The sequence below is a fragment of the Dinoponera quadriceps genome, unplaced genomic scaffold (assembly GCF_001313825.1).
Source record: "Dinoponera quadriceps isolate SergipeBrazil2010 unplaced genomic scaffold, ASM131382v1 scaffold3, whole genome shotgun sequence".
Classification (NCBI taxonomy): domain Eukaryota; kingdom Metazoa; phylum Arthropoda; class Insecta; order Hymenoptera; family Formicidae; genus Dinoponera; species Dinoponera quadriceps.
This window is the reverse complement of record NW_014554293.1, coordinates 1,035,057-1,061,671: the sequence shown is the minus strand read 5'-3', so window position 1 is coordinate 1,061,671 and position 26,615 is coordinate 1,035,057. Positions and strand designations below refer to the sequence as shown.

General features: G+C 43.1%; 1 protein-coding gene across 1 annotated transcript in view; it reads right to left on the bottom strand.

Moving 5' to 3' along the window:
- Positions 1-26,615, bottom strand: part of LOC106743322 (acetylcholine receptor subunit alpha-like 1) — a 149,692-nt gene that overhangs the window by 31,098 nt on the left and 91,979 nt on the right. The window contains exon 3 of the mRNA XM_014617053.1: positions 7,123-7,167. Within this exon, the coding sequence (XP_014472539.1) occupies positions 7,123-7,167 (45 nt within the window). The remainder of the gene's footprint in view (positions 1-7,122; positions 7,168-26,615) is intronic.

The following is a 26,615-nucleotide window of genomic DNA, read 5'->3' as shown; positions in this document are numbered from 1 at the left end:
AGGATTTGTCGATGCATCCTGGCGGAGCGCGACAGAAAGAGAGAGAGAGAGAGAAAGAAAGGGAGATTCGGGAAAAGGGAATTTGCAACCGCAAGAGAGAAGGAAAGGAAGAGAGAGAGAGAGAGAGAGAGAGAGAGAGAGGGAATGGGGGGAGGTGAGAAAAGAGAAGAAAACTTGGCACGGTTTATTCCGTCGCCGAAGTCACGCGTGTATCACGGATTGACAATCGGGAGATTTCAAGATCGTAAGAGACAGCGCTTCTTCCATTACAATGCAACAGCCGGAATAAAACGGGTGAGAGTGCAACGCGGAGGGCGGAATTCATCGTCGATTATTGCGTCGAGCCGTGGCGCGCGCCACCCAGATTTAGCTGCCGCCCGCGCGCAACAGCGTCGCTTTTATGAAAAAATTTCGCGGCGGAAAACACAAACGCGAATTTCACCCTGGCAGTTTCATCGGCGATATTTCTCGCGACGCCGCGCGGAATATCGCAGAATTGACGGCGGGATCGCTCGCGACCGGCCACCGGCGGCTTTATGAAACGCGAGTGCCGCTTGCTTCGTGCGTGAAAACAAAGACGAGAAAACGTGAAACAAGACGACAAAAGAAATCTTCCTATCTGTTCTTGTCCGTCTTTATTTATATGACATAATATTGTAACAGAAAGTATAAAAATATAAGTTTACAATAGATTATAATAACTATGGAATAAGTTAATTATTGCAGACTATATTCGATCATTAATATTGATCGAAATACAAGAAAAATTATTTGCTTGCAAGATAAAAGTGATATTCCGTTTTATTCGATCTATTTCACATATTATCCTTCCAAAATCTACTTTTAAAAATTAATGTAACATCAAACGTACTGTAAATAAATGAGATCCGTTAAGAACACATTATGAAAAACACTTGGCATTACAACTCAGTAAAAACAAACTTTAGTTATCCTTAGTTATCCTTAATTTTCCGATAGTTTTCGAATTATCTTTAAAAAAAAAGATATTCTATGATATTCTATGAGATTCTAGGATATTCTACAATACCCACACTTCCTCTATATTTTCTGTCGACGTAAATTGGGGAACCCCTAATTCGTTGCTCACTTTCCGCTCTGACATCACTCTGATACCAATATTATATTATTGAGACAACTTTGTATGAATCATATTTTATCTTATTTTATAGGATTTTTTATTTTATTTTGATATTTCGTGCTCTTTCTCTCTCACCTATGTATTTTTATAGTATCTTTATTATTTTCAGTTATATCAATACTTACATCAATATTATCTAATTTCATTCAATTTCATATTTGTTATTTAGGAAATTGTGTCCCGGAGCGCGCAATAAATATCGCTCTTTCTCTCTTTCCATCGTACCTTTCGACAATGAGAACAGTGTCGTCCATAGAATTTGCTTAAAGATCCCCGCGATCGAATTCCCGTCGCGTCATCGGCTCGGAGATTGCAGCGAGCGCCGAACCGCCGACATATATAACGCGCACATACACATATCCACATGTCGATTTGGATCACATTGTTTTTCGTTTGCCTCGGCCCTTCCTCCCTTCCGCGACGATTCGAATAGAATCTCTTAACTCCTACAGGAGGTCACGTAAGAACATTCCGTGGTAGGTGGGAAACAAGAAGGGGGGATAGAAAGAAATCCGTTGTTGCGAAAGTAGGTGAGAAAACTTGGCACGACTCGGCGAGAGCTGTCGACTTGTTTTCTGACAAAGCTGACAATCGTCTGCGTCGGACATTCGGAAGCCGTGAAAGGAGCAGCGCCCGGCTCGCGAGAGCAACAATGACAGAAGAACGGTAGAATAAATACGGGCGATTCCGCAGGCACGTCTTATCTTCCGGCCGAATCGAGCGAATTGGGTCGCGCGTGCCCGCAATCCCTGAATCAATTATTCCGCGGAAAATTGCGGGAGAGGAAACACCGATAGTCCGATATCCCGACGGCGACGGATATCGCGCGAGGCAGAGCTGAGAAAGGCGCGTCACCTCCGATCTTAGTATCCTCCGAAGTTGGAGCGTAAATAACCGTGTAATTTCGCGTCGCCGATGTGGTTTCGTAAAATATTAGCTCAACCCTCGACGCCAAGTTACGCGTTCTCGGCCGTCGCGCGTGTCGAATGTGTCGAAATTGGAAACACCCGCTGTTTTTTGTTACGTTTCCCCAGCGCGGAATTCACGAGGCCACGCGCTGTTACGCGTCGCAACGTAAACCTTTGTTTTTTTTTTCTTTCCTTTAGGAACCTTTCTCTTAAAACCTCGAATATCTTCGATAGTATGGCCTCGTGGCCTCATCTGGGTGAATATTATAATTGCAAGCGAGTTTTTGTAGGAACTCTAAGCTCATAGCAACATCGAACCTTCCATGAAATCAAAATTCATATCCCAAGTCGAAATTTTGGATGCTACTTCGACGTTCTTAAGGGGATCCTGGAGTCGTACTGTTTCGCCGCAATTTTGTTAGTACTATACGCGTTACTGGCTGTAGAAAAAAAAAATTAAAATTCCTTTTGCACAATTGCAACACATTAATATAGGCGAAGATAGTTCATTCTGCTTCACTCGAAAAACGGAAAAAAATTAACAAATTATAAGACTTCTTTCATTTTTCAAACAAAGTCAACCATCTACGTTATAACGTGTGCGTTGTAATTGTGTAAATGGATTTTTAATTCTATGTAGCCAGCAACGAGTATAATGCTAATTTGCATGTTATTTGTAAAATTGTGCAAGACTTCGCTAGGTGCACAGCAGCTGTCGTTACTTGTAGATTGAGAGGGTTAAAGTAGAGGAAAATTGCATATCATCTGAATTGAATGTATTTTGCTACCTTAGATAGTTCCGACTGTTTGTAGAGTTAAAGATTTAACATAGAAGCAAAATTTCGATTCGGAATACCCGCCGAGTAAGTTCCAAGTCGCTTGTACATGCCAAAGTGAAGCATCTCCAACCTCGCCACGTGCTTCGCCCCGTCGATCTCGAATTTTCTATTACGCGTGCAAGTACGCCTCGAACATCACGCCCGCAACAACATGGCCGCGACAACACGTGTGACGATCGACAAAAGGCTACCGGTCGATTCACAAACGCGAACCCGTCGGTTCGACGACAAAGCCGCTCGGATAATAATATCGCGATGCATCCGCGAACGAGGGGGGCGAACTCTCGCGAAATAAACCCGCGTAAACGACTCTCCCGATACAATAACGTTACGTAACGACGAGCCGCAGCGGCGGAGAGAGCCTACACTGTCTGTTCGCTATGTAAATCGTCGCCCGATGCTGAATTCGTATTCAGGCCGGCCTTTGTAACGGACGCGCCGCGCCTTCTTTGTGTTATCGAGGAGTTAAGTGCGGCACGGCCGGGGTCTTGGCGCATCGGTTAATGAACAAAAGACGGGAAGAGCGAGGAATCCGACCTCTACTTATATTACGGTTGCAGGTTTCAAAGGCTGAGGAACGGAGTGCTCGAGAGCGAAAGAGAGAAAGAAAAAAAGAGAGACTCGATGCTCGGCCTCGGCACATTTACAGCATAAATATCCTCCCGAAGACGACACCCTGGCACTCTTCGGGGCGGCCGGTGCCGCGAACTCGCACCGATTTCCACTGGTGTTCCACAATAGAAACGACGAGAGGCAGCGAGGAGAGCCGTCCGCTAATAATAACAGGCGTTCGAATATGGGAATTCGATTTCTCTCTCTCTCTCTCTCTCTTTTTCTCTCTCTCTTTCGGCGGAGCGCGCACGAGCGAACGTGACATTAATAATACCCCGGGAGATAACGCAATTAAATAATTTTTCGACGGTTAATTTCCGCGACGCGCACGCGACATAATTGGGCCTGTGCCCGGAGTGCTCGCAATCACGATTTCCCCGTCGATACAGAAACGATATCGACGATGAAACTCAGTCGGATCGCGGACGACGCAGCCGCGCGCGCATTAAATCGCGCCGCTGCTGTTAGTCGTTCCGCGTCGCGCCGTAATTATTCAAACAATATCGACACAATAGCCGGCTCATCCAGGCGACACGGCCGGCACTCGACAGCCCGATCGAGAGATGACCGGGTTCGACGATTGCGTAACGCGCGAGATCCTTACTAATAAACGCCGGTCCCGACAATTACGCCAATCGGCCGACGAGAGACAGATCGTCCTCTTATCCTCCCTCCCTCCCTGACCGCCCGCCCTATTATTTCCATCGACGCAATTTGTCTTGGGGACGAAGATAATATCCCACTCTGTTTTGCAAACAGAAACAGACACGAGATGCGCGCCCTCCCCCATGGCCCTGCGCGCGAGACTCGATTAAACTTTCTCCGGCCGCGCATCGACCACCCTCCTGTCAAGAAAAACATATGACTGTTTACTCCGCGAGTATTGCGGAACTTCCGAACCTATCAAAGCACGCAGTCGAGGCAGCCGCAACCTATACACCACCCGGTTGCCCGGCCGCCTCCGTCGCCCATCCGGAGCAGAGTAATCGTGAGCAATTCCGCAGAGTCTGATAAAAGAGACGCCACCTCATCGACGGAGAGCGACGCCCGAGGCGAGCGCCTCACCTCCGGCCCTTTCGCGTCCTGGCCGCTTCTCCGCCCCTCCACGCGGACCGACCGACTTCGACACGGGGAGGAAAGAAAGAAGGGAAGAGAGACGCCCGATTGGCTTTATCGACACTGACAAACGATCGTAACAAAGCTTCGCCGGGGATAAAAAGGGGAGTCATCGGCGAACAAGTCCCATAAAAAGCGGGGGCCACGCGGCCGCGCGATATCGGGACTTCTGCCTACGAACGCCAGAAGAAGCCCTTCGGGCGAACTTCCGGAAAGTTCGGATCGAGCCGACCGAAGGCTCATTGTGCGCGGCTAACGGCGTACCGCTCTGACGACCGTTCTCGGCCGGAATTTCCCGCAAAGGCGTAAACACGATGAATTCAGAAATTCAAATGACACAAAGATCGATCCCTCTCCCCTCCGCCATCTCTGTCTCCCTCTTTGAGAAATTAATAACACGATCTTGCAGATTCTTTCCTCCCCCAGAAATTTTAGTTAGCTTTTTTGAACCCTCAATTTTGCAAGACAGTAAGAGCTAACCTGAGTCGAAATTTTACATTTTCTACATTAACCCATTTCTCTCTCTCTCTCTCTCTCTCTCTCTCTCTCTCGTTTCGCGCACGCTCGAGATCTGGAGTGACTTCAAAGAATTCCGGCAAAGTCAACCAACAAATATCCATACATCTAGGCCAAAATCCATTCTATCGCGCGGTAGCAAGTTTTTTGGATCGCCGCCAGAGTCGGCCGGCGCGACTCTCGGAGAATTCGAAATTTTCCAACAAGACGAGGGTTGCATCCCGGCGCGAGCACGGACGACTACGTGCGCCCGGGCTGCTTTGCAATTAAAATGTATCCCACCGACACCGCCCCGTCGCTTGTAGATTCCGTAAGGCAGGGCGAGGCTTTTTGACATCTCGACGTATCCTAGAGCAGGACCAGCTTGTAGAGAAAGAGAAAGAGAGAAAGAGGAGGAGGGGGAGATCCTTTCAGCGAACCGTTCTGAAGTACCACCTGTCATCGCGCGACGCAGCCTCCTTCGGCTTTTCTCCGACTTTATATTTCGCTATCTGAATATGAAATCGCGTAACCGTTGTACTCCTCTTTCCTTGGAAACTAAAATAATCGTCGCCGCTCGCGCGACTGACTCGCTCATTCGTATCGACAAACGAAAGTCGATACCTTGATCTTTCTGTAACGAAGAAATCCGCATCGAAATTTTTGATGCTACCTTGACGCTCTTAAAGATAGCTTGCATCTATTTAGGTTGCCTATAGACTAATAAAAACCTACTCTGACGATACACTTATTAAATTCTCTCTCTTGAACGTGTAATTCTATAGATTTAATTTCAGTACTACCTTGAACAATCTATTTTGACGCTGTAACAGCGAAAACGGAGAAAATTTCATTGTACGACATCATCAAAGTCAAAGCAGGAGTAAATGATATTATTAGAATTTAATTGAACCCATTCAGCTATCTATCTTAGCTCCTACTGTGTTGCGGAAATGAAGGTTTAACACGGGGCAAAAAATTCGAATCGGGAAAGGTTCCCGATTGAAAACACGTCGAGAGGTGACTCGTGATTAACAGCGACTTGTAAGCGGAGAGAAGGAGTGTAATCCTTACAGAGCAAAGAGCAGAAACGATTACGATCGATGCGTTCGTAAAGGGAAGTAGGAGGCAGAGGAACGAAGGGAAGCGATCGTGTCACAAAGTGGCTCGAGGCTAGCGGGAGGGTGTTACGCCAATAAAGACCAACTGCTATCCGCCGATCCGGATTTCATCGCCGACAAGCGCGAATGAAATTCGCCTGCTTTGAAATTCCAAACCGCCTTACGCCAAAAGGGAAGATCCCCACGGTCAAAGCGATACGTGTCATGTATGGAACTTGCAGAGAACGAACGAGGAAGAGAGATAGAGAAAGAAGGGGGGGAGGCCGAGTTTCGATAGTCGGCTTGCGCAATCGTTTTCCATCTTTGAACGACTCCTACTCGATCTCGCTATCCTTCTTCGATGGCAAGTGCGGCAAATTGGTATCACGCATGTCCTCTTCGTTATTCCATCGAATAATTAAGGGTTAATTATTATGACAAGGATTCGGCATTCATGGGTCGAATTAATTCGAGCGAAAAATTCTGATCCTGCAGCTGTGAAATCTTGAATTATCACGCGTATAAGTGGGGAATTTTTTTCTTAAAGCGTGCAAAATTGTCCACTTCTTTCTGCGTAGAATCAATACACTGTCTTCTCTTATACTTCATTTTTTTTCAATCAACTATTTTAAAAATACTGACAGTTTCTTCAAATTTACCTTTTGTACATTCAAAATTAGGTCTGTACGGTGGATAAGTGCACAGATATTTAAGTAAAGGCATATCAGAAAAGTTACTGGGTTTCACAGAGTGTCAAAGTGAGCGACAGAAAAAGCGTGCCAACGAAGGGTTAATTATCGCGGGTGAAATAACGAAGTTCACGCTTCTACTGTAATATGTAAGTACGCACGTACGTGACTCGTGGTCACAAAAAGAAGTAACACGGTACTCACTTGTTCCACCCAAACGTTTGTCGTCATGATTTGGTTCTTCAAGTTCTGAAAAAGAAAACAGAGAGAATAGGATGAGCATCGGATCTCCGAAAGACGTTATTCTGCTACGCTTTTGGTTACTCAGACGCGGATTTATTGGCTTTTCGAGACACCAGAGTGATACTAGAGAACAGAGAAGAAAAAAGAGAGCCTCTCTCTCTCTCTCTCTCTCTCTCTCTCTCTCTCTCTCTCTTTCTGCTCGAAAATTCGAATAAATCACTCCACCGTTATGCAGATATATGCGCTTTCTATACAAAAACTTAAAATATAGTTTTACGGATATCTCCGCTTTATCTTCAATTATTTTTAAATAAAAAATATATGATACGAGAGACGAATTTTTGAGAGACGGGAAGAGAAAAAAGCGAGCACGAAGGGAACGGAAAAAGAAGACGTGGCATCGACATTTTTTCTCAAAATTGGAACAGAAAAGCGCTATAGGTATATTTGTTACCTCGCTATGAAACATTTCACGTAGGAGAGTACTGTAGGAAAAAATCTCTCCTGTCTCGTCGAAAAACAACGTTGAAAATATCGCACGTGAGAAATATCGCGTTTTGTCCGTATATCCAGCGAAGGAAAACGTAGTCTCAAAAAAAACGAAAAAAAGACACTAACCATCGTATGGGTATATGTATGTGAAAAATTCAATAACATTATCTCACTGGAAAATTGAAAAATTATTCGTTTTCGACGTTGAAAATACGTCGAATCGGAGAAAAACTCATCTCTCGCAACGCGATGAATTCTTCTTCCGCGTTTTCCGTATCGCGCACGCACCTATACGGCCACTGTTGCCAAATTAATAGGAATCCTACCAAGTCGGGTAGTTTTGTCATAAGCGGTTGTGGGAGAATCACATAAACCATAGTACATAGAAAATCTAGTAGTTTTTTATCTTTGTGATTGTACGACAAAAATCCTACGATTCGATTAATCATAAGGAGCTCAGATTTCAGCGTAACGCATAACGGACAATACATAATTATTACGCATTAATTAGTGGCACTAACGCAGCATATGCTGGCTCTTACAATATTGCATATTAAAAAATACATTTCTTAATACATATACTATCACTAATATGTACGCAATAAAATATAAATATATAAAATAACATTATTATATTTCAGGTGAAACAAATGATTGAATGTATTAAATGAAAAACATGTGCATACGATGCAATAATACCAATTTATACTTGATTTATTCCTTCTTTAAAACAATTTTTCATGCGAAATGAAATTTAATAAAACTTGATATTTCCACGTAGGATTTCGCGGAGAAACCTGTGAGAAAGTTTCGTAAAAAATTGGCGACAGTGCGTGCAACATGTAAGAATCGCGCGAGGGACGCGAAGAAAGCCTCGTGGTTTCCTTCAGGCGCGTGTAACAATAATTGTTATCTGGCCGTCGCATACGGGTCAATAGATTCCCCCGATCGCGCCAATAGAAACGTCAACGGACGTTACAGCGGTTACAGTTCCGCATTGAGCACGGCTTGGTATCAGTAGTCATTGGCAAGTGTAGTCGGACCAGCGACCGCGGCCAGTGCCCGGCAGTAATAGAACGCGATAATGCTGACAGTAGGTAAGGCATCGGTAGTTATCCGCGCGGCCACGGTAGTAGTAAGTGTCAAACTGCGGGCGGACGAGCCCTCCGCGCGAGAGACTGCAGCCGTCGAGCCGCGGCTGTGTGTTAACGTACGTTAATGTTCCGAGCGATAACGCGGTAGTTATGCTCCCACAATCAGTCGCATCATCGTCAATAGTCATCGTCGAGTTTCACGTCGGATATATGCAAATCTCGGGTGTGTGGGAGACGCGCGCTACAGGGAGAGACGGAGAGAGGGAGGGAGAGAGAGAGAGAGAAATGCGATGTACCGCCAAGCGGATTCGGCTTATCTGTCGCGCTGGACCACCGAATTTCTGCTCGGCAATGTTGGAAAAGAAAAAAGAAGAAGGTAAAAAAGAAAAAAAAATATATAAAAAGAACAGATAACGCGCAAAGTATCGCGGACGCTGCGGAAATGCGGACGCAATCGTGCCGGCCGAGCGTGCACGTTTTTATGTACTCTTTAAAATGGAGTTGCTGTGTTATTGCTGTAAAATAGTGACTTCGGTTATAAGTGCACTGCAGTCGGTAAAATCTCGCGGAAAGGACTTGGTTAATAGTGCACGGGGAAAAAGATTTCTTCGGATTTAACGAAATTTCTTTCTGGTTGAAACCAATTTTGTCTTTTGGAATAGAGCAAACAAACGGACGCCCGATTCAGGATTGTTTCGTTTCTCGAACAATAAATGTATTTATGTCGATAATATATTTCTTTTGTATTTTCATCCATTTTCATCCAAACCTTACATTTGTCGTAAGCAATAATTTATATAGAAAAAATAACATTATATTAGAAAAATATTAAAGAACTTCTTTGCTTCAATGGAACAATATTTAATATAAAGGGTGTCCCAGCGTAAGGAGAACACCTAAATATGTTGCGGACGTAAATATGAGAATCTTAAAAAAAAATATCAGAAAAAATGACTATAAAAAATTTTTCTTCCGTAGTATTCCTCCTTCGAAATTGTGCTCGAAACATTTCTCATATTACTAAAAACAAAGGAGATATTTGGGTGTCCTCCTTATGCTTAGGACACTATATAATGAAATAAACTTTTTTCTGAAAACCAAATATTATTTCCTCTAAATGATATTGTTTTTTTCTTAATCAAACGACATAGTTTACTTTAATGGAACGACATTTTCATTCAAACTGAATAATATTTGATATTAAATTGTTGCTTATATTAATAAAATCTAAGTCAAACAAATATATATATTAAATCCAAGGAAGTCCTGTACTCTGCATGGTCAATGAAACATTATAGATTTCGCGGTAACTTTTCGCGGTACCCTACTTTTACTATCCGAAATCAAATGAGAAATTATAAGACTATAGGGGGAGCTAAGTGAAAGTACTTCCACTGAAAATCACCAAGAATACTCGTTGATATCGGTGAAATATGTTTTACTGATTTGATCGGAAATAATATCGCCGATTCGCTTGAAGAGAATCCTCTCAATCTGGACGACCGTTTCGTGGCCGATGAATTTCCCCATTGCGAGAATCTGTATTTTTACGACTCTTGATCTTCAACTATCTCTACAATCTGCTGATAAAATATAAATCAACTCCCGAATGTGCTCGCAATTCGCACATCCCCTTCAGCTTTTCGGGAAAACGAAAGAAGCGCGATCGGCCTCGCGCCCCGAAACCGACGATATCGCGGAGTGAATCCGCCGTTAAAACGTATCCGGCACGACGCGGCGGATATATCGTCGTTACCAGAACGAACATAAATAAATGGCGCGAAACTTGCGCACATCGCGAAATCCGTGGAGCTGAAATAATCGGCGGCGTTAAATTAAATAAAACGGGGAGTATTATTTTCCGCGCGCCCAGCGGCGCGCCTCAAGATTAATAGCGGCGGTTATCGCCGCTGTCCTTCCCTCCCTCTCTCTCTCTCTCTTTCTCTCTCGCTCTCATTCACACAGTGGCGGCGGTTATGCGAGGGGTGTTTAAAGTTTGCCTCACAAGCGTATCATTAGCAATTATCGCGGGCGTGCAAGCAAGCGAAAGCTCGCTCGCTCCCTCGTAACGCGGAAGTGTACGAGAACGGAGCACGCGCGAGCTAAACGTAACGGTAGTTACGGTCGTGTAATCAGATACATATCGGCATCAACGATCGTCCGCGGCGCTTCCACGCGTAATAGCTAAGTGATAATAACAGAAGCTCGGCGAACGTGTGCGCGGTTACGATTCCGTACTCAACCGTATTAATGTCCGCGCGCAGCGGCAGATACAAACGCGGGGAATGTTGCGCGGCCCCTGCAAACGCGACAAGTGAATCCACCGTAACCACAGCGGTAATTACGGTTATCGAATCGGACGTATCGTCGTGATCACCGCCGCGACTGCGTGCGCAATTATAACCGTGATGCGTCGAGCCGGCGCGTCCAATTATCTTAGACGACTGCGATCTGACCGCAGCGACCCGAATTCTTTATAAACGCTGTATCGCTAGAGTCATCGCTACGTTCTATTTCCGTTGGATTCTTCGTTCCGTCTTTAAAGAAAGAAATTATTGAACATCTTTTCTTATGATCGAGTGTTTTTTTTTTTTTCAAAAGGATCGAACGATTAAGGAAAAGGTAAGGGAAGTGAGATTCTTCTTAAAGATAAGAAAAAGTTTTTCCGAATAAGCGAGGAAAAGTGAGACGAGTGAGTCACCCTCATGTCTGTTAAATTCATACACTGAGGAGAATATCCGATCATATCTGATCGAATCATCCAATTAGAAAGTAACAAACGGATATGTCCGATCAAATGCAGTGTCCGATTACTTCGTCACTTCATCCGATCAATTCATGTCTTTATCCAACGACTATAGAAGAACGACTAATTTCCCGATTAGATTCCATCGGTAATTTATAGGATCGGATATTTTATAGGATCAAAGTACCCAGCACTTGATCGGACAATAAAAATAACAATCGGGTATATCATTTAGTCGGTTTATCCGAAATTTATCTGAAATGTTTCTCAGTGTATACGAATATTCGAAATAATTTATTTTGACACTAAAAGCAGCCAAAAGCGAAATTTAAGACATCATTATAATCAAAATAGGAATTATATCGTTAGAATCGAACCGATTTATTAAATCTATATAGAACCAATATGTATATTATTATTATTATTTTGCTATTTTAACTCCTACTGTGTAATAGAATTAAAGGTTTAACAAAGAATTAAAATTTCGACTCGGACTCTCTCTTTCTCCGTCTTTCCCGACGACGGAAGTAGCGGGAGCCGACGCTCCTCTCACAGCGGAGAAAATGAATTCCGCGCCGGACCGCCGCGGCTTTCCTACATTTTACTACTAGTAGTCGAAAGAAAGACTCTTCCTGCTGTCGTGAGCACGCGCGCGTAAAAAAGACTTTGATGGCCCGACGACGTTGGCGCCGACTGAATACGATATTTTTTTTCTTGAAATCCTCGTGAGCCTCGTCCCGCCACGTCATCACGTCCGTCGCAGGCGTGTTTCGCGCAACGCGGCAGGCGTAACGTCCGGTTTATCGCCGCGAAAAATCACGATGCCGCCGTTTTACTGGCTCAAAACGGCAGCATTAAAGTCGCGTTTAACTACTGCGCGTAACAATGCCATAGAGGTTGCTTTACGAGAATCGGAAGTAATCGATGTAGGTACGCGGTTCCAGCAGCTCGGCGGGAAAAGCGGCCAGCGCGAAACTTGCTCCCTCTCGTGCGAATAAAACGTAGACATCGATAATTCGGCCAACGCGCGATTAACGCGTCGTCCCAGCGAAGGTTGGTAAACCTTGTGTTGTTGGTCTTACTATCGGTTTAGGAAAATAATGGAATATCCAACGCGCGGCCGACTGAAACTCGCTTCACGGAGGAAGTGACGACTCACGTCACCGATCGAACGGACTAGTTTCTAACGCGTGTTCTCGAATGGACGCAGCGCCAACCGTGAAAATGATCTCGGGCGAGCTTGGGAAAATCGATTTCCAGGTCGAATGTTTATCTCTTCGTGTAAACTCCATTATACGCTGTATTATTCTTTTTTGTTTTTACGCGCACGCGGATATTACGAAAGTGCGCGCTCTCGAATAACGGGATAAAATCGCACCGGGCACTCGGTGTGTTTTATTGAGTAAGCCGTTTTCAATTAACACCAGCGTGAGATTTCGTCAGTTATCGAATTATACTCTGTAATTATTTACACTTTTCGGTGCGCAATATTAACGCATTATAATCTTTGTTAATGTTTAATAATTAAATCCGTATCAGAATCTGTTCAACGGATCAAACGCCACGTTCGCTCCATGAGCGATAAGAGAAAATAGCGTCGGAAAGAGGGAGGGAAAATAAAGCGGCAATATGAAGCATGGCACAGTTATGCAAGAAAGAGCTAATTCGCATGGGGTACGTTTCAAGAAAAATGAAGGTGGAAATTTGACACGTGATTGAAAAAATATAAACAGCACTGACGAGGCTCTTCACAATCGTTCAACAAATCAGGCATGATCTATTTTCTTTTTTCGAGAATAGTCATTGACAAGCTTAACCCTTAAAAAAATAGGCAAGAAAGTAGTAAAAAAAAATGGCACAACTAGTAGGAAATAAAAACTATTTTTTAATTAATTTTAGACGTCCATAAGCTTGAGATCTTCTTGTTTTACGTAGAAGGACGTTCAGATTATACAGTAAAAAACATTTTTTACTCGTGATAAAATCGGTCCTTATTAAATTTTTATCACGTCCGTACGTTAATTTAACATATTGTGTTTACATTATTTCAATAGTTTGTGTCGATATTCAACATGTGTAAATATTAAAATAACAGATTCTATACCTCAATGGCGATTAATGTATTAATTTTCAATTTTGGACATAATATTTGTGTTACTTTTCAGCATATCATCGTGATATTCACCTTGTCTTAAATTAACACGAAAATCTGAACTGACCGCCTGCACATGTGAAGTAAGTTAAATTTAACATAAAATTTTTTACTCATTAATAACAGAATTTCAAAAATCATAATTTTGCGCGTTGGATCTTCCTTGCACAACCATTGCATATATATCCCCGAGACTCACGTAATTTCGGGGATGCGCGGGCAATAAAAAGGGAGATGAAACTCTCGAACTCGCGATTTAATATCGGTGCCTCGCGAGATCACCGGCCGCAAATTAGCCCGCGAGCAGCCCGCGACGCCGTTCCTTCGCGCACGGGCGAATTCACCCGCGAATTAATTTCGCTGAAGCGCGCGCTGCTCTCGAACCCCGCGATCTTTTAACCTTCGATTGCAGCTGGCACCCACGCGCAGTAAACCCGTGCGAATGCGTCAGCACGAACTTTCCGAAAATACGCGAAGCTCGAAACTTCGCGCGAAACGATCGGCCGCGCGAGAAATCTGTAACGAAGTTACGGCAGATCGCAAACGCGCGTGCCGCGCGTATTCCTGTAGATTTAACCCTCGGAAAAGGAAAATAGCGTTCCATCTTTCGCTGGGAAAGGGGAGGGGGAGAGGCTGGGGATAGCGAAGAGGGAAACTTGCTCGTCCGGGCGATGCAAGAAATAGAATCGTGCATCGAGACATCGAGCAAAAACGGCAGAAATACAGAATCTTTCCATTACGGAAGTTTCGAGGAGTACTTTCGAACAACGTTGCTTTCCTGCTTGGCTTTATGAAATCCGCCCTTCGATGAGCATAATATCGATCTGATCGGCGTATTACAAAACATAAGAAACTCCGGATCGGTAGAGGCAAGTTTTTCATGTTAACAGCTGCGGACATTTCTCAGCAAACTGGTGACCTAAATATGAAAGAACTACTGGCGAATTACACTGGTTCGGTATCGATTTTTAGTGAAAAATACCGGCGTTGTGCTAGATTCGGTGTCGATGGAATACCGGGATGATAGCAACGCGCCGAGAAACAGACATCATTGTACTCTCTCAAATGTAATCGGGGAAAAACGTCACTATGACCGGTAAATTTCCTAAGACTTAAGGCTTTAAACACCTATTGTAAACCGGGACTTACCGATACATCCATCTCTCTCGTTTAAGGTGTTGGTATCATAACGTGAGATCCGTTTTCAGTGAATTAGTACCTCTATTGACCTACCAGTATCGATCGAATGTGTACGATTCCACCATGGGGAGCCGCTATTTATCCAGTCGTTCCCGTCGTCCCGATACACCCCGTCGCAGCCCGAGGCAACCGCGAAAAAGCGCAATGTTCGCAACTGATAGCGCGAAGCTTCGCCGGCATTTTACGCCTCGCGCGTCAGAATCGCTCTCGCGTGACGAGAACTCGCAACAACATCGGAACGGACTGTCGCTCTCTTCTTTACAGCTCGGCCTGAACTATGAGAAGGACGTTGTTAGGCACGCTCCTGCCCGTCTCCGAGCCGCTGCAATTTTTATCGTTACCTCGACGGAGAAGAAAGGAGATCGGGAGATAAAACAGAGGAGGGAACGTGGGAGAAGCGGACGTAAAAATAGCGCGTACTTTATCGCGAAATTACAGAAGCGCGTATGAACGAACTTTATGAGAAAGAGAGAAAAAGGGAGAGAGGAGGAAGGAGGGAAACGCGAAGAGGCCAATCTGGAATTTAATATTTCCGAGCTTAATCTAAAGATTTCGTGCTACGCGAACATGAACACGTCTCTGACAGAGAAGTCTCTCTCTCTCTCTCTCTCTCTTTCCTCGCTCGCTGCGACAATTCGACCAATTTTAAATTATTCGGCACGATCTTAGATGATACAGAGTAACCCGGTGCACGTGTTATTACAGCACGGGAATCGGGAAACGCGTTCAACCGTGGCGAGGTTCATTACGTCAAGAATTTACGAACTTCGCTTATCAGGCGACATAGTTTCGTCGGTATTTATCGAGCGTGAGTCGTCGCACGCGTTGCGTCGAGTTTCCGTTCGTGCGGAGATTCGCGGGCACAGCTGCCTTTTTTTAAGCGGATTAAAAGCGCCGATTACGCCGAAAACGCTGAATTAACCCCGCGGGTACGAATTAATTCTCGCTAATCCGGCGATTAGATGCGACCGGAATCGCGACAAAAGAAAAAGAGGAAGACAGCTCGCTGCATACGGAAAAACAATTTAAAGGGCAAATTGTGCGCTGTTCTAACAAGTAAATAAATATACAGAGTGATCCCTAAGTACCGTCCAATATTTTAGCAAATGATCTTCTTGAGGTTATTTTAGAGAGAGAGATTCACACGAACGTACACAGGGAGTGACAAACACTATTTTCTTAGTATGAAAATAAAATTTGTTATATCTGACATATAGTAAACACGTCAATTTAACATAAAATTTGCTTCCAAATAATATCAAAAGTGTTACATATTTCGTGTTAATTTCTGACTTAATATTCGTGTCACTTCTCAACATATTCACCTCGTGGTAAATTAACACGAAAATTTAGATGGACCATTTGGGACACGCGAAAGTGAAATTTGTCACCAAATTTTTCGCTATGTATATTCATTTCTTCAATCAACTATTGAACGGTATTTAAGAAACACTATATATTGATTTGCTACAACGGTATAAAATTCACTATCGCTCCGAATGATTTTTTTCCGTGTGTCTCGTTGCGGTCCATCGCAGTGATGTCGCTCGCACGGCTGCGTCCGTCGGTCCTCACTCCTCCCCCCTTCCTCATCTATCTTTCTCTCTCTCTCTTTGTTCATGACGACGAGGATCAGCATCAGCCGTCGCGACGACGAAAAAGACCGATGCCGCGCGCCGATAACTCTTTCCTCTATTGACAATCGCCCAGTGCGATGAGTGGCAGTAACTGGTTACAACGCGAACGCCAATTCATATTTCACGCCTCGCGCGCCACAAAGGGAATTTGCTTGGCCGCGTAATCAGGTTTTACGTCGCGCCGTTCCCCCGATTATTAACATCGTTTTACCCTACGCCGGCGTCATTGTACTCGCATTTATCGCACCGCCTCTTTAATAATCAACATCGCGGCGAAAACAGTTTTACACCCGCCATTCGCACGCCGACGACGGGATATGACGTTGGCGGGAGCTAACATTGGTCGGACTCGCGTCGGCCGCGCGAAAATGACGTTGAGCGTCTTATCCGCTGCGGCGGGTCTTCGAAATCCATCCCACCGGACGATCTCGTCGGCCCTTCCACTTGCGTTACGCCGCGTCAATCCATTTACATTAGAAGAACGGACGCATCTGTTCATCCCGAGTCGAAATCTGGATGCTACTTTGACGTTCTTATGGGAATTACGGAGTGAAATGAGTTTGAATTCGGTGAAAACTTGCATTACTTGCATACAACGAAATATTATCTAACTGCTCCTGCAATTAGAAAGAAACATTGAGATATTTTGCAACTAGAGTCGTTATTTTTTATACGCTCTTTGTGATTAGCGTGCTATTTCTAATTTGTAGTTTCAATACTTTCTAAATTAAACATAAGATTTTCATGAAAAATTATCATTAAAAACTAATATGCAGACATCAGACACAAATTTCAGAACTCTTGACCATTTTGTTTTAAAAGTACAACAATATATACACATATTTAAATATTTATATACATTTCTTTCTATTATTTGTACGTCTCTATTAGATGATCTGTTCTATAAACATAACATTAATAAGAAAAATGAAAAATAATATTTTCATATTTGTAATATTGTGTACATGTTTATTTAAACTTCGTTTCAAATTAACATTCATTATTTAAGTAGCGAAATAAATATATAGAAACGTAATTTTGCTTGACAAATATTAAGTTTATGAATGGCCTCTTAGATGCATTAAAAATACGACATTGAATCTTACAATTTCCTAAAGGATAACTTATGTTTACTTAGATGTTCTACGGGCTAATAAAAACCTAATTTGACGATACTACACTTGTTAACTCCTCTCTTCTTAAACCTTTAATTCTATAAATTTAATTTTAATACCACCTCGAAGAAGCTACAAATGCTTACGATATTTCGATTATTAAATTCACATAAGTACTCAAAAAACCTTTCGGAGTGCGCAAAAGGATCGTTCGAATCGCGATTTCTTACCGAAGACGAATCAAATTACAAGAATCAGGCACTTCTGATCCGTCTTATTACATCCGACATCGATCGAGAGAAAAAGAAAGGATCAATGAAGTGGGGTACATTTTTCAAACCTCCTAATGATGCAAATGGGCTGAAGTGTGAGTGCTTTGTGGCACGGCTCATTAATCGCCTCGACCCGCCCGCGCAATTTTAATTTAATCCGACGTAATTTCATCTCGTTATTAAAGCCGCAGCCTCGTTCACTCGCTCGTATACTTCGCTCACTTCGACACGACCTGGTCGAGACTCGATGACGAGAACGTCTTCATGTCGCCTCGTTATCGGATAGGCGCCGAACACTCGTCGTCTTTGATATCGGTCGACGTCTACGCGATCGTTCATCGGTCGGCGATTTTAAACACGCCGGTCGAGAAAACATGTCGCGTACAGATCTGTTCTTATGTGTGCGCGTGCCTGTGTACGTACGTGTGAGTGTGTGTACAGGTGGATGGGTGAGCTTTCTAATGGTATGGAAATTGGATGTCGGGAGAAAACAGAGGGGTTGAATCGAGCTCTCTCTAGAGACAGAGGAAAGAAGAGATATATTATAGCGCTGGCCTTCTCTTCTATCCTCTGTAACTCTTTATTTGACGTATCTACCCACCGTTTTTCTTCGACTCTCCCTCTCTCTCTCTCTTTCTCTCCCGCCTTCTCACTCTCTCCCTTTCTTCCTCTATCTCTCGTGTCTTCGCTACTCGGCTAGTTCCACACGGTCCTCTCCGTTTCCTCATATATTTATGCGTTCCTCCTCCGCGGCGCATTTTCTTACCGTTATATAATGTCGGTTCTCCTCCTCTTTTGTATTCAAAAAACTTGCCCGCTATATTCCTTTTGCCTCGTCTCACCCGCGACGATCTGTTTTTCCCGATGTTAATTTTCCTACGACGCCCTGCCCTGCACGCTGTATCATTACATTCCGCCTCTCTTCTTCCCCTTTGTCAACCCGTTTACACGGAATGTACATAGACACGCTGGTGCACCTAAGTTGGATACTCGACCACGCGCACGTGGACACGTGTGCACCTATGTGTGTATTTTCCACTCGACGACGACGCTTCCGGGGTGCTTTAACGATACCTCGGAGAAATTCAACAAAAGGGCGGAGGGATCCGAGGCGCAGGAGGTCGGCGAAATTGGAAAACGAACTTACGAAAAATACTATTATCCGCGTCGTCTTTTAGTCTTACTTTCTCTCTCTCTCTCTCTCTCTCTCTCTTTCTCTCTCTCTCTTTCCTTCTCTCGACCAGTTCCTCTTCGGTTTCCGGCAAATTTCGAGCTGCATCGCCGCGGCTCGCGGAAACACGCCATTTTGACGGCGGATCTCGCGAATGACGTGAGCTCGATATCGCATCCTGGTGAAAATATATCGGAGCAGAAGTAAAAGTATGTCAGGAAGGGAGATCGCGGAGAGCTCGTATTACCCTCCTTAATAATCTACGGAAAATTCAAGCGCGGCCATACGCGAGAGCGGTGCTTTGTTTATGGAAGTTATGAGACATTGTCGAGGGACACCATTGACTTGGAGCCGCTCGGCGTGTACCCGCGCATTGTTCAAAAGTGGGTTAAGGAACTAATAAAGCTTTGAAAGAGCGGACGCGCGCGCGGGTTCGCGCGGGCGCTTAACGCGCGGAAAAAGGGGATTGTAGGCGCGGAGATAAGGGGCGAGCGCGGGAGAGAATGAAGAAACGCAACATTGAAATTATAACCGATACCACAATGCACTTCTGGTCACAATGATCGTCGTCGTCGTCGTTATCCTAGAGGCAAGTCGCAGCGGATACGGTATCCTCGGGTAAGTAGCCGATAATAAGGTAGGAAGGATGAGCGGAAGTGGCGACTTCGCTGCTCCGAATAGTCTCCGCTCGAATTTTTCCCTCCAGAAGTACGCGTAAGGGAAGTTACACGCGAAATTATAATCGCACGCATATAATCAATGTCATGGTATAATTAAACATTTTTTACAGAGGGCAATATGTACTGTTAGAAAAACTTAAAGTTAGATAATAAATAAAATTAGAAAATAATCTGGTTGTGAAGTTTCCTTGACGTAACCGAGTTGTGAAAATTAATAACCAAATTGATATTATGTTGAATAACGCGTGGTTATGAAAAGACAGTCTGAATTCACTTTTCATAATGATGCAGTGATAATTTAGAATATGAGATTTAGCGGGTGAACGTTAGTGAAATACACGACAACTGATGTATCTCTAATATGGGGGCTATAAGACCGCCTTCTCTAATAATTGAATTTTGAACAACTGAATTTTGAATAACCGTGTTTTGATTGAATTTCTGATACGCTGCGCGACGAGCGAGACGTTTTGTGTAGATGAATAGATATCGTGTTAAATTCACGCGTCCTTAGTTAAGATACGGTAAACGACGCATACTGTACAAGGGATAAGCCGTATGCGGCGCGCAAACTTTGAAGATACTTGAATTACTGAAGAGTATACGATAACTAACTAGTGTACACCAGTTAGTTTCTATAATCACGGGCATTAAAACTGCAGAGCGCAAGTTCGAACGTTACTCCGTGATCTAATATGATTGAGATACGTTAGCATAAGCGTAGAAGATATTAATTATGTGTACATTCTTTGAAACTTGGAAATTTCTTCACTCTCGACTTTGTAACTGGGCTACCCGATGAATCCCGTTTAAACTCCCGAAGATGCGCAACGTAATTAATTCATCTAATTTCTTTATCCACGTATCGCGCGAAAACATCAGCGTTTCGCATATGAAACAAGCAAAGAAAACGCTAGTGAATGATCCACCTAAAATATCTCATCTGAGGAGCGGGCGCCTCCTTTTCAACTTTCGAGATCTCTCTCTCTCTCCCCCTCTTTCCTTCGAATAAGGATCGGCACGAAATGTTCGTCCCTCGAATGAGATCTATAAAAAAAGAAACGGTGAGGCTGTAACTAACGCGAGCGCCGAGTTCGTTTAAGCCGTCCGCGTAACAAGTTCCGGCGAACACGATAGGACTGTAAAAACGTCGAGGCGCGCGGATTTATTTACGTCGGCCGTCCTTTGACAAATCGAGCACGGATTGTCGGGAACGTAAGAGGAAAGTCCGTTGTTCGCGTTTTCCGTGTTCGCCGAGAAAAGCCATAAGAATTTCTTTTAACGTATAGAAAGAAAGAAAAGGAGAGAGAGAGAGAGAGAGAGAGAGATCAGCGTCTAGAAACGAAATCGTGGTAAGAATCGCAAGGGTAAAAAGAAAGGTAGAGGGAGAAAGGCATACCGAGAGATGAGGGGAGGAATGTCACTTCGCCGGTTACCGCACAGGAAGCACGGACGAACGCGATTCTCTATCTCCTGGAGCTGCCCGGAGCTGATGCATGCGTTATCAGGACTCCACCATACGTCGTCCCGCGGACGAGATACAGTATTTATAATTATTTCACGCTCCCCCGGGAGGCGTGCGCGCTCGAGCCTACGAGAAGAACGCGTCCCGCAGGGTGCGCACGTCCGCAATGCGCAATTTCACTTTCTTCGGTTCTACGTGCGTTCTCTTCGCCCTCGCCGGCCGATCGATCTCCCTCCCGCCGCGCGCGTACACCGTCTCGTTTATTTTCCCCGTCGCGAATAAACAGCCGTGAGTGATGGATGAAAGATAATCACGGCAAAAATATCACTCTCCGATGTCCATCCGCCATCTGGACGGTAACCCCTTGTCCACAGGTCGCGACCGAGGACAGCGGGACAGCGATGGGGTGGGATGTCTCAGGTTATCGCAGCGGGGTGTAAAAAGCTGCCTAAAGGAGACGGACCGCGAACGAGCTTTCATCGGCTCGCACCGCCGACGGAAAAAGCAAATGGCAGTGAATAAGAACGGATGTTACGGTCGCGTTTCGGTCCGGCTATTCCTTTCTTGTTCTTTTATCGACCGCTCGTCCGTCCGGGCTAAGCGATTTTTGAGCGGCCGACCCGACAAGAACGCGGACCACGAAGCGGGCCGAAAGAGAGAAGACAACCATCTGGCGCGTCCGAACTTTCGGCCTCTTCTCGCCGATTCTCCCTCTATCGTCAAAATACAGCGGCGGTGGAGCTTCATTCCTCCGCGAATATTCAGGACTCGGGGAGGAGCAGCCGTCACCTTAGGAAGCAGCTGCGTCCTAATGAATAAAAAAGCGCTTCCCACGCGAGAAAGGGGATTCCGCGAGGTCCGCGCTGACCGATGTCGATATGGAAGAAATTGGACTTTGATATCGATTGTACTTGCAGCAGGGCGTGCGCTGCTACTGCGCGTTGCTGTTTTAAGGGTGGCTCCCACCGAACTCCGATTAAACTAACCGCCCGGGTCGGAATTTTAGCCATACATTAAGTCTAGTTCTATACCGGGTTTTCAGATCTTCTATTGTGCTTATTTGATGTTGCAAATGAACATTTGTTTCCGTTCTCTTCTTTTGAAGATGTAGAATTTAAAATCTCGACTCAAACGCTGAATAATGATAAGAACTGCCAATCTCCATTTCCAGTTCTGTAATTTGACGTTCAATGATAATTACTAATTTCTATCTACCTTAAAGTAAGATAGGTAGTAAGTAATATTTGATTAGCAGCAATTTTATATCGTCGATTAGGTTAATCAAAGTTTGATAAAAGTCACCTTAACCTTTAAAATACGGAGCACTTTAGTGCTGAACGATCGTTGACGAGGGAATGTTTCGGGCGACCGATGGAAGAAATAATTTTTTTCAAAGTCGAAAGCGATGGAGCGAGACAAATGAAGTCTTGTTTACTACCGTCACTAAATACGTACATAGAGAAAAAGATTCCTTTGAATTTAATATACGTGCTTGTCTGTCTTAGATTTGTTTAATAAAAACAACATAATTTAATATCATTTTGTGTAAATGAAAATATAGTTGTTTCATCAGAGTAAACCGTGATGTTTAATAGAAAAATAGTATTATTTAAAAGAAATAATATTTCGCATTCTCTCTCTCTCTTTTAATTAAAAAAATTCATTTTATTATATATTAAATACTGTTCCACTAAAACAAAAAAGAAATCCTTTAATATCTTTTAACATAGTGTTACTTCTCTCATATATTTTAATGCTTGTGACAATCATTGTAATATCTAGATGAAAATTCAAAAGAAATATATTATTTGACGAGAAGATATTTATTGTTCGGGAAACCAAACAATCCTATTTGTTTAATCAAAGATCAAAGAAACATTCGTTTGTTTGTTCTTTTCTAAAAGACGAATTTGTCTCAATTAAAAACATTTTACTAAATCCAAAGAGATCTTTTTCTCTACATGAATATCAGTACATCGCTACAGCTGATAACTGTTGCTTGTACGAAAGTGTAAATCAGAGAAATTCGTCAGATTCGGAGAAAAGTTTGGTTGAATTAACGTGATAATATATACGAATCAAACGCGTTTTAATCGAGAGAAACAGAACATCTAGTTATAAGAACCGATTTTGGTTTATAAGAATTCGAAATTCTGTTGCCAACAATCAAAACATATGTTCGGTTGGTTCACTATCAGATTAATTCAACCAAATCTTTCTATCCGTGCGTGCACGAAGTTTATAGTTCACACTATCGACACACGAATATCTAGAGGAATACCTAGCATGTACTATCGATTAATCCTTTGGCTACTACATGCCGTTATAGTGGCTTCCCGTTAAACAATTTTTAGAATGAAACGCCAATATAGTGGCTTCCCACTGAGTGATCGTCGGACAAACAGCTATTATAGAAACTTTCTTCTGAAACTTACAATGAGATCCATTATTACAGAACAGTTTCTTCGTTTTTTTTTTAAACACAAATTTAATTAATTTATTAGCTATTATTTCGTATTAGACGAGATGTAACGAGAAATAATATATGCGTTTGACGAACTTTTTTGAATTATTTATATATAATTGAATTCTAATTTCCAAACAACTGCACTGAGAAACCCATTTAGTTGAATCAATTAAATCCTTGTATGGGCAAACAAACTTTTTGGTTATTATTAATTACATCCAAAAAATGCTTTTGCCCATAGTCAAACAAGAATTTAGTTGATTCAACTAAATGAGTTTCTCAGTGCGCAACACTTGATTTTTGATATCAATTTGATGCGGGCTCTGGTCGATTCCGTCGCGACAGCGCTTCCAGTCATTCCTCTTCTCGAAGAAGTGAACTGGAATGTTCACAAAACGTCGGAAACAAAGTCAGTTATAATTCCTATATAGTCCATTATAAAATTTTATGATAATTTTCACTACAATATTTTTCTTCGTGCAGTTCAAAACGATTCACTATCCAATAAGTGCACGCATCCATAACACTCAAAAGATTAACCCCTTCGCACTTTGTCTCTCGGTGAATCGACAGATTTTCCATTAGCGTGTCAATCGCGCGATCAAAACGAGGACAGCTAAACAAAACTTTCGAAATAGGGCCGCTTAAACGGACGAAGGGCTCGCTCTCTTCTCGGTTATCTCTGACGGAATATTCAAATGGCCGAAAAGAGCAGGAACGGCCGTCGTTGCTGAGTCATCAGCGGACGTTGAAAAAGTGGATCGAATGAGCGGTGCTTCATAACGAAAGGGAGTGTCGTGCCATCGCGTCGGTAACAAAGACAAATTAACCGGCGGAAGTAGAAAAGTTTTAATTGCATTCGACGACCTGATCGGCTAAATCCTTTGATGTCCTCACTGCCCTCGTACCCCACACCGCCGTACCCTCTCATCTCCCTTCTGTTCTTCATTCTCGAATTCGGCCGCACTATTCGACCATGCTACGCTGTCTCTATTTGCCATCGCGAATAACCCACATCAACCGACAAATCGTCTCAAACTCCTCAATATATCGATTCTATCGGCGATCTACTGATATTTCGCCGCGTAATTATTTCGATATTTGTTTGATTTTCGATTTTTGTTGCATAATGTAGCACGCTAATCCCATATTTTACTAGATTTGTGTTTGTACGACTTTAAGATATATTCATACTGAAACTAAAATTTATATGTGACAGCAAAATAAACGAATAGTTTGATCGGATGTATATTTTAATTTAATCGTATGTAAATTGTATCATATGTACAAGGAAATATCAGATAAAAAATATTTTATACCGATACATGCATTTTCGACGCTGCAGCTTGGATGGCACATTATTTCTGATGTCAGTATAGGAAAAATTTTACCTCGAATAGTAAATATTGTAACGTACAATATTGCTGTGTATACGCGTCTATGAGGACAGCAGAAGGACGGGATATTCGTTTGAATTTGTGACAGACCGTAGCTTCTGGACAGCAATATGGTAAACTGAGAAAAAAATTTTTAGAATATACAACTATAAACGCGAAAGAATGATAGGAGAATCATTTTTCTCGCGAATGTTATTACAGCGTCAGAAGTAATAATCTTGCGTGTATTTTGCTAATATACTATTTTTTAGATTAAAATCAGAAAGATATAATTGAGACCGAAAATGACTACGATTTTAGTAGGATTTCTCTCAGTTGTAAACGGGTCGTTTGCGTTGCTTTCTAAATTTTCTGTACTACACAGAAAAAAGAAATTCAGTTTCTGCAACAGAATAGGGGATAGATGAAAACTCGGCGACAAAAAGTGATATCTCTGTCACCGTGACTGAGAACATTCGCGTGAACATTCAGCTACATTAAAACTCGGTTGAGACAACTGAGAACAATTGACTGACCTACAGGAATCTTTCTGTTCCTACAACCGAATTTTCGTTTGGTTCCCAGGCAATTCAGAAAATTCAGTTACACCAACGGAATTGTTTTTTTCCGTGCGGGCCTTGAAATTGTTTCGACATTATAAGGCATCTGTTCATATGTTCACTGCTACTATTGGAAATCTATAATATGTGTAACATGAATTATAAATTTTCACTATTGGCAGTGAATATACGAACACAGCCAAATGTATTTTAGTTGGTCAAGACTATATTGAGAGAAATTCTATTAAGACTACAGTCATATTCGGCCTCAACTCTTCTTCTGGTTCTTAATCCAAAAAATAGTAGCAACAATATCTCGAGTCGAGATTTTCAATTCTATGTTAAATCGTCAAGTGGAGAAAATGGGAATAACTTTCCCATTTGTAGCATCAAAGAAGCATAATAGAAGACATTTGAACGCTTAACGTAGAACTGAATTAGACTTAAACTAAGACTAAAATTTCGACTCAGGATGCATGCAAGGTTATTATTATTGATACCATAATAACACTTACTAGAAAAATGGTTCTCCTGGCTATAATTCTTTCACTCAATCAAATATAATTACAAATACATTTTTTCCAGTGTACTATGACGTTTCTTCGATTCATGAACGTCTATATTTTCGAGAAAAACTCTCTGCTTGTACGATATTACGTTCGATATTTTATGCGTTGGAACCGTCGGAGCCGCCACGGGTAGACGAGTTCACATCGGCGAGTTCTCGTAATCACGGAACGAAAAAATCCGACGAATCGATACTCCGTCCTCCGGCAGGAGGTCCGACTTCTCGTTCGTCGGGACTTTCACATTCCGTAGCAATCGGGAGACTTTCTCTCTCATTCTCATTCTCTTTCTCGCCGAAGAACATTTCCCTCGTCATATTCGGGATCATGGCGACGCACCACCGTCAATTCCCATCCTTGAGAATTGTCCGGCGACGCTCACAGCGAACTTTCAATCGATCCTGACAGTTTGACTTGCGGACAAACTTGGGACGAGGCGAGGCGCGCAGAAGGATGGGGAC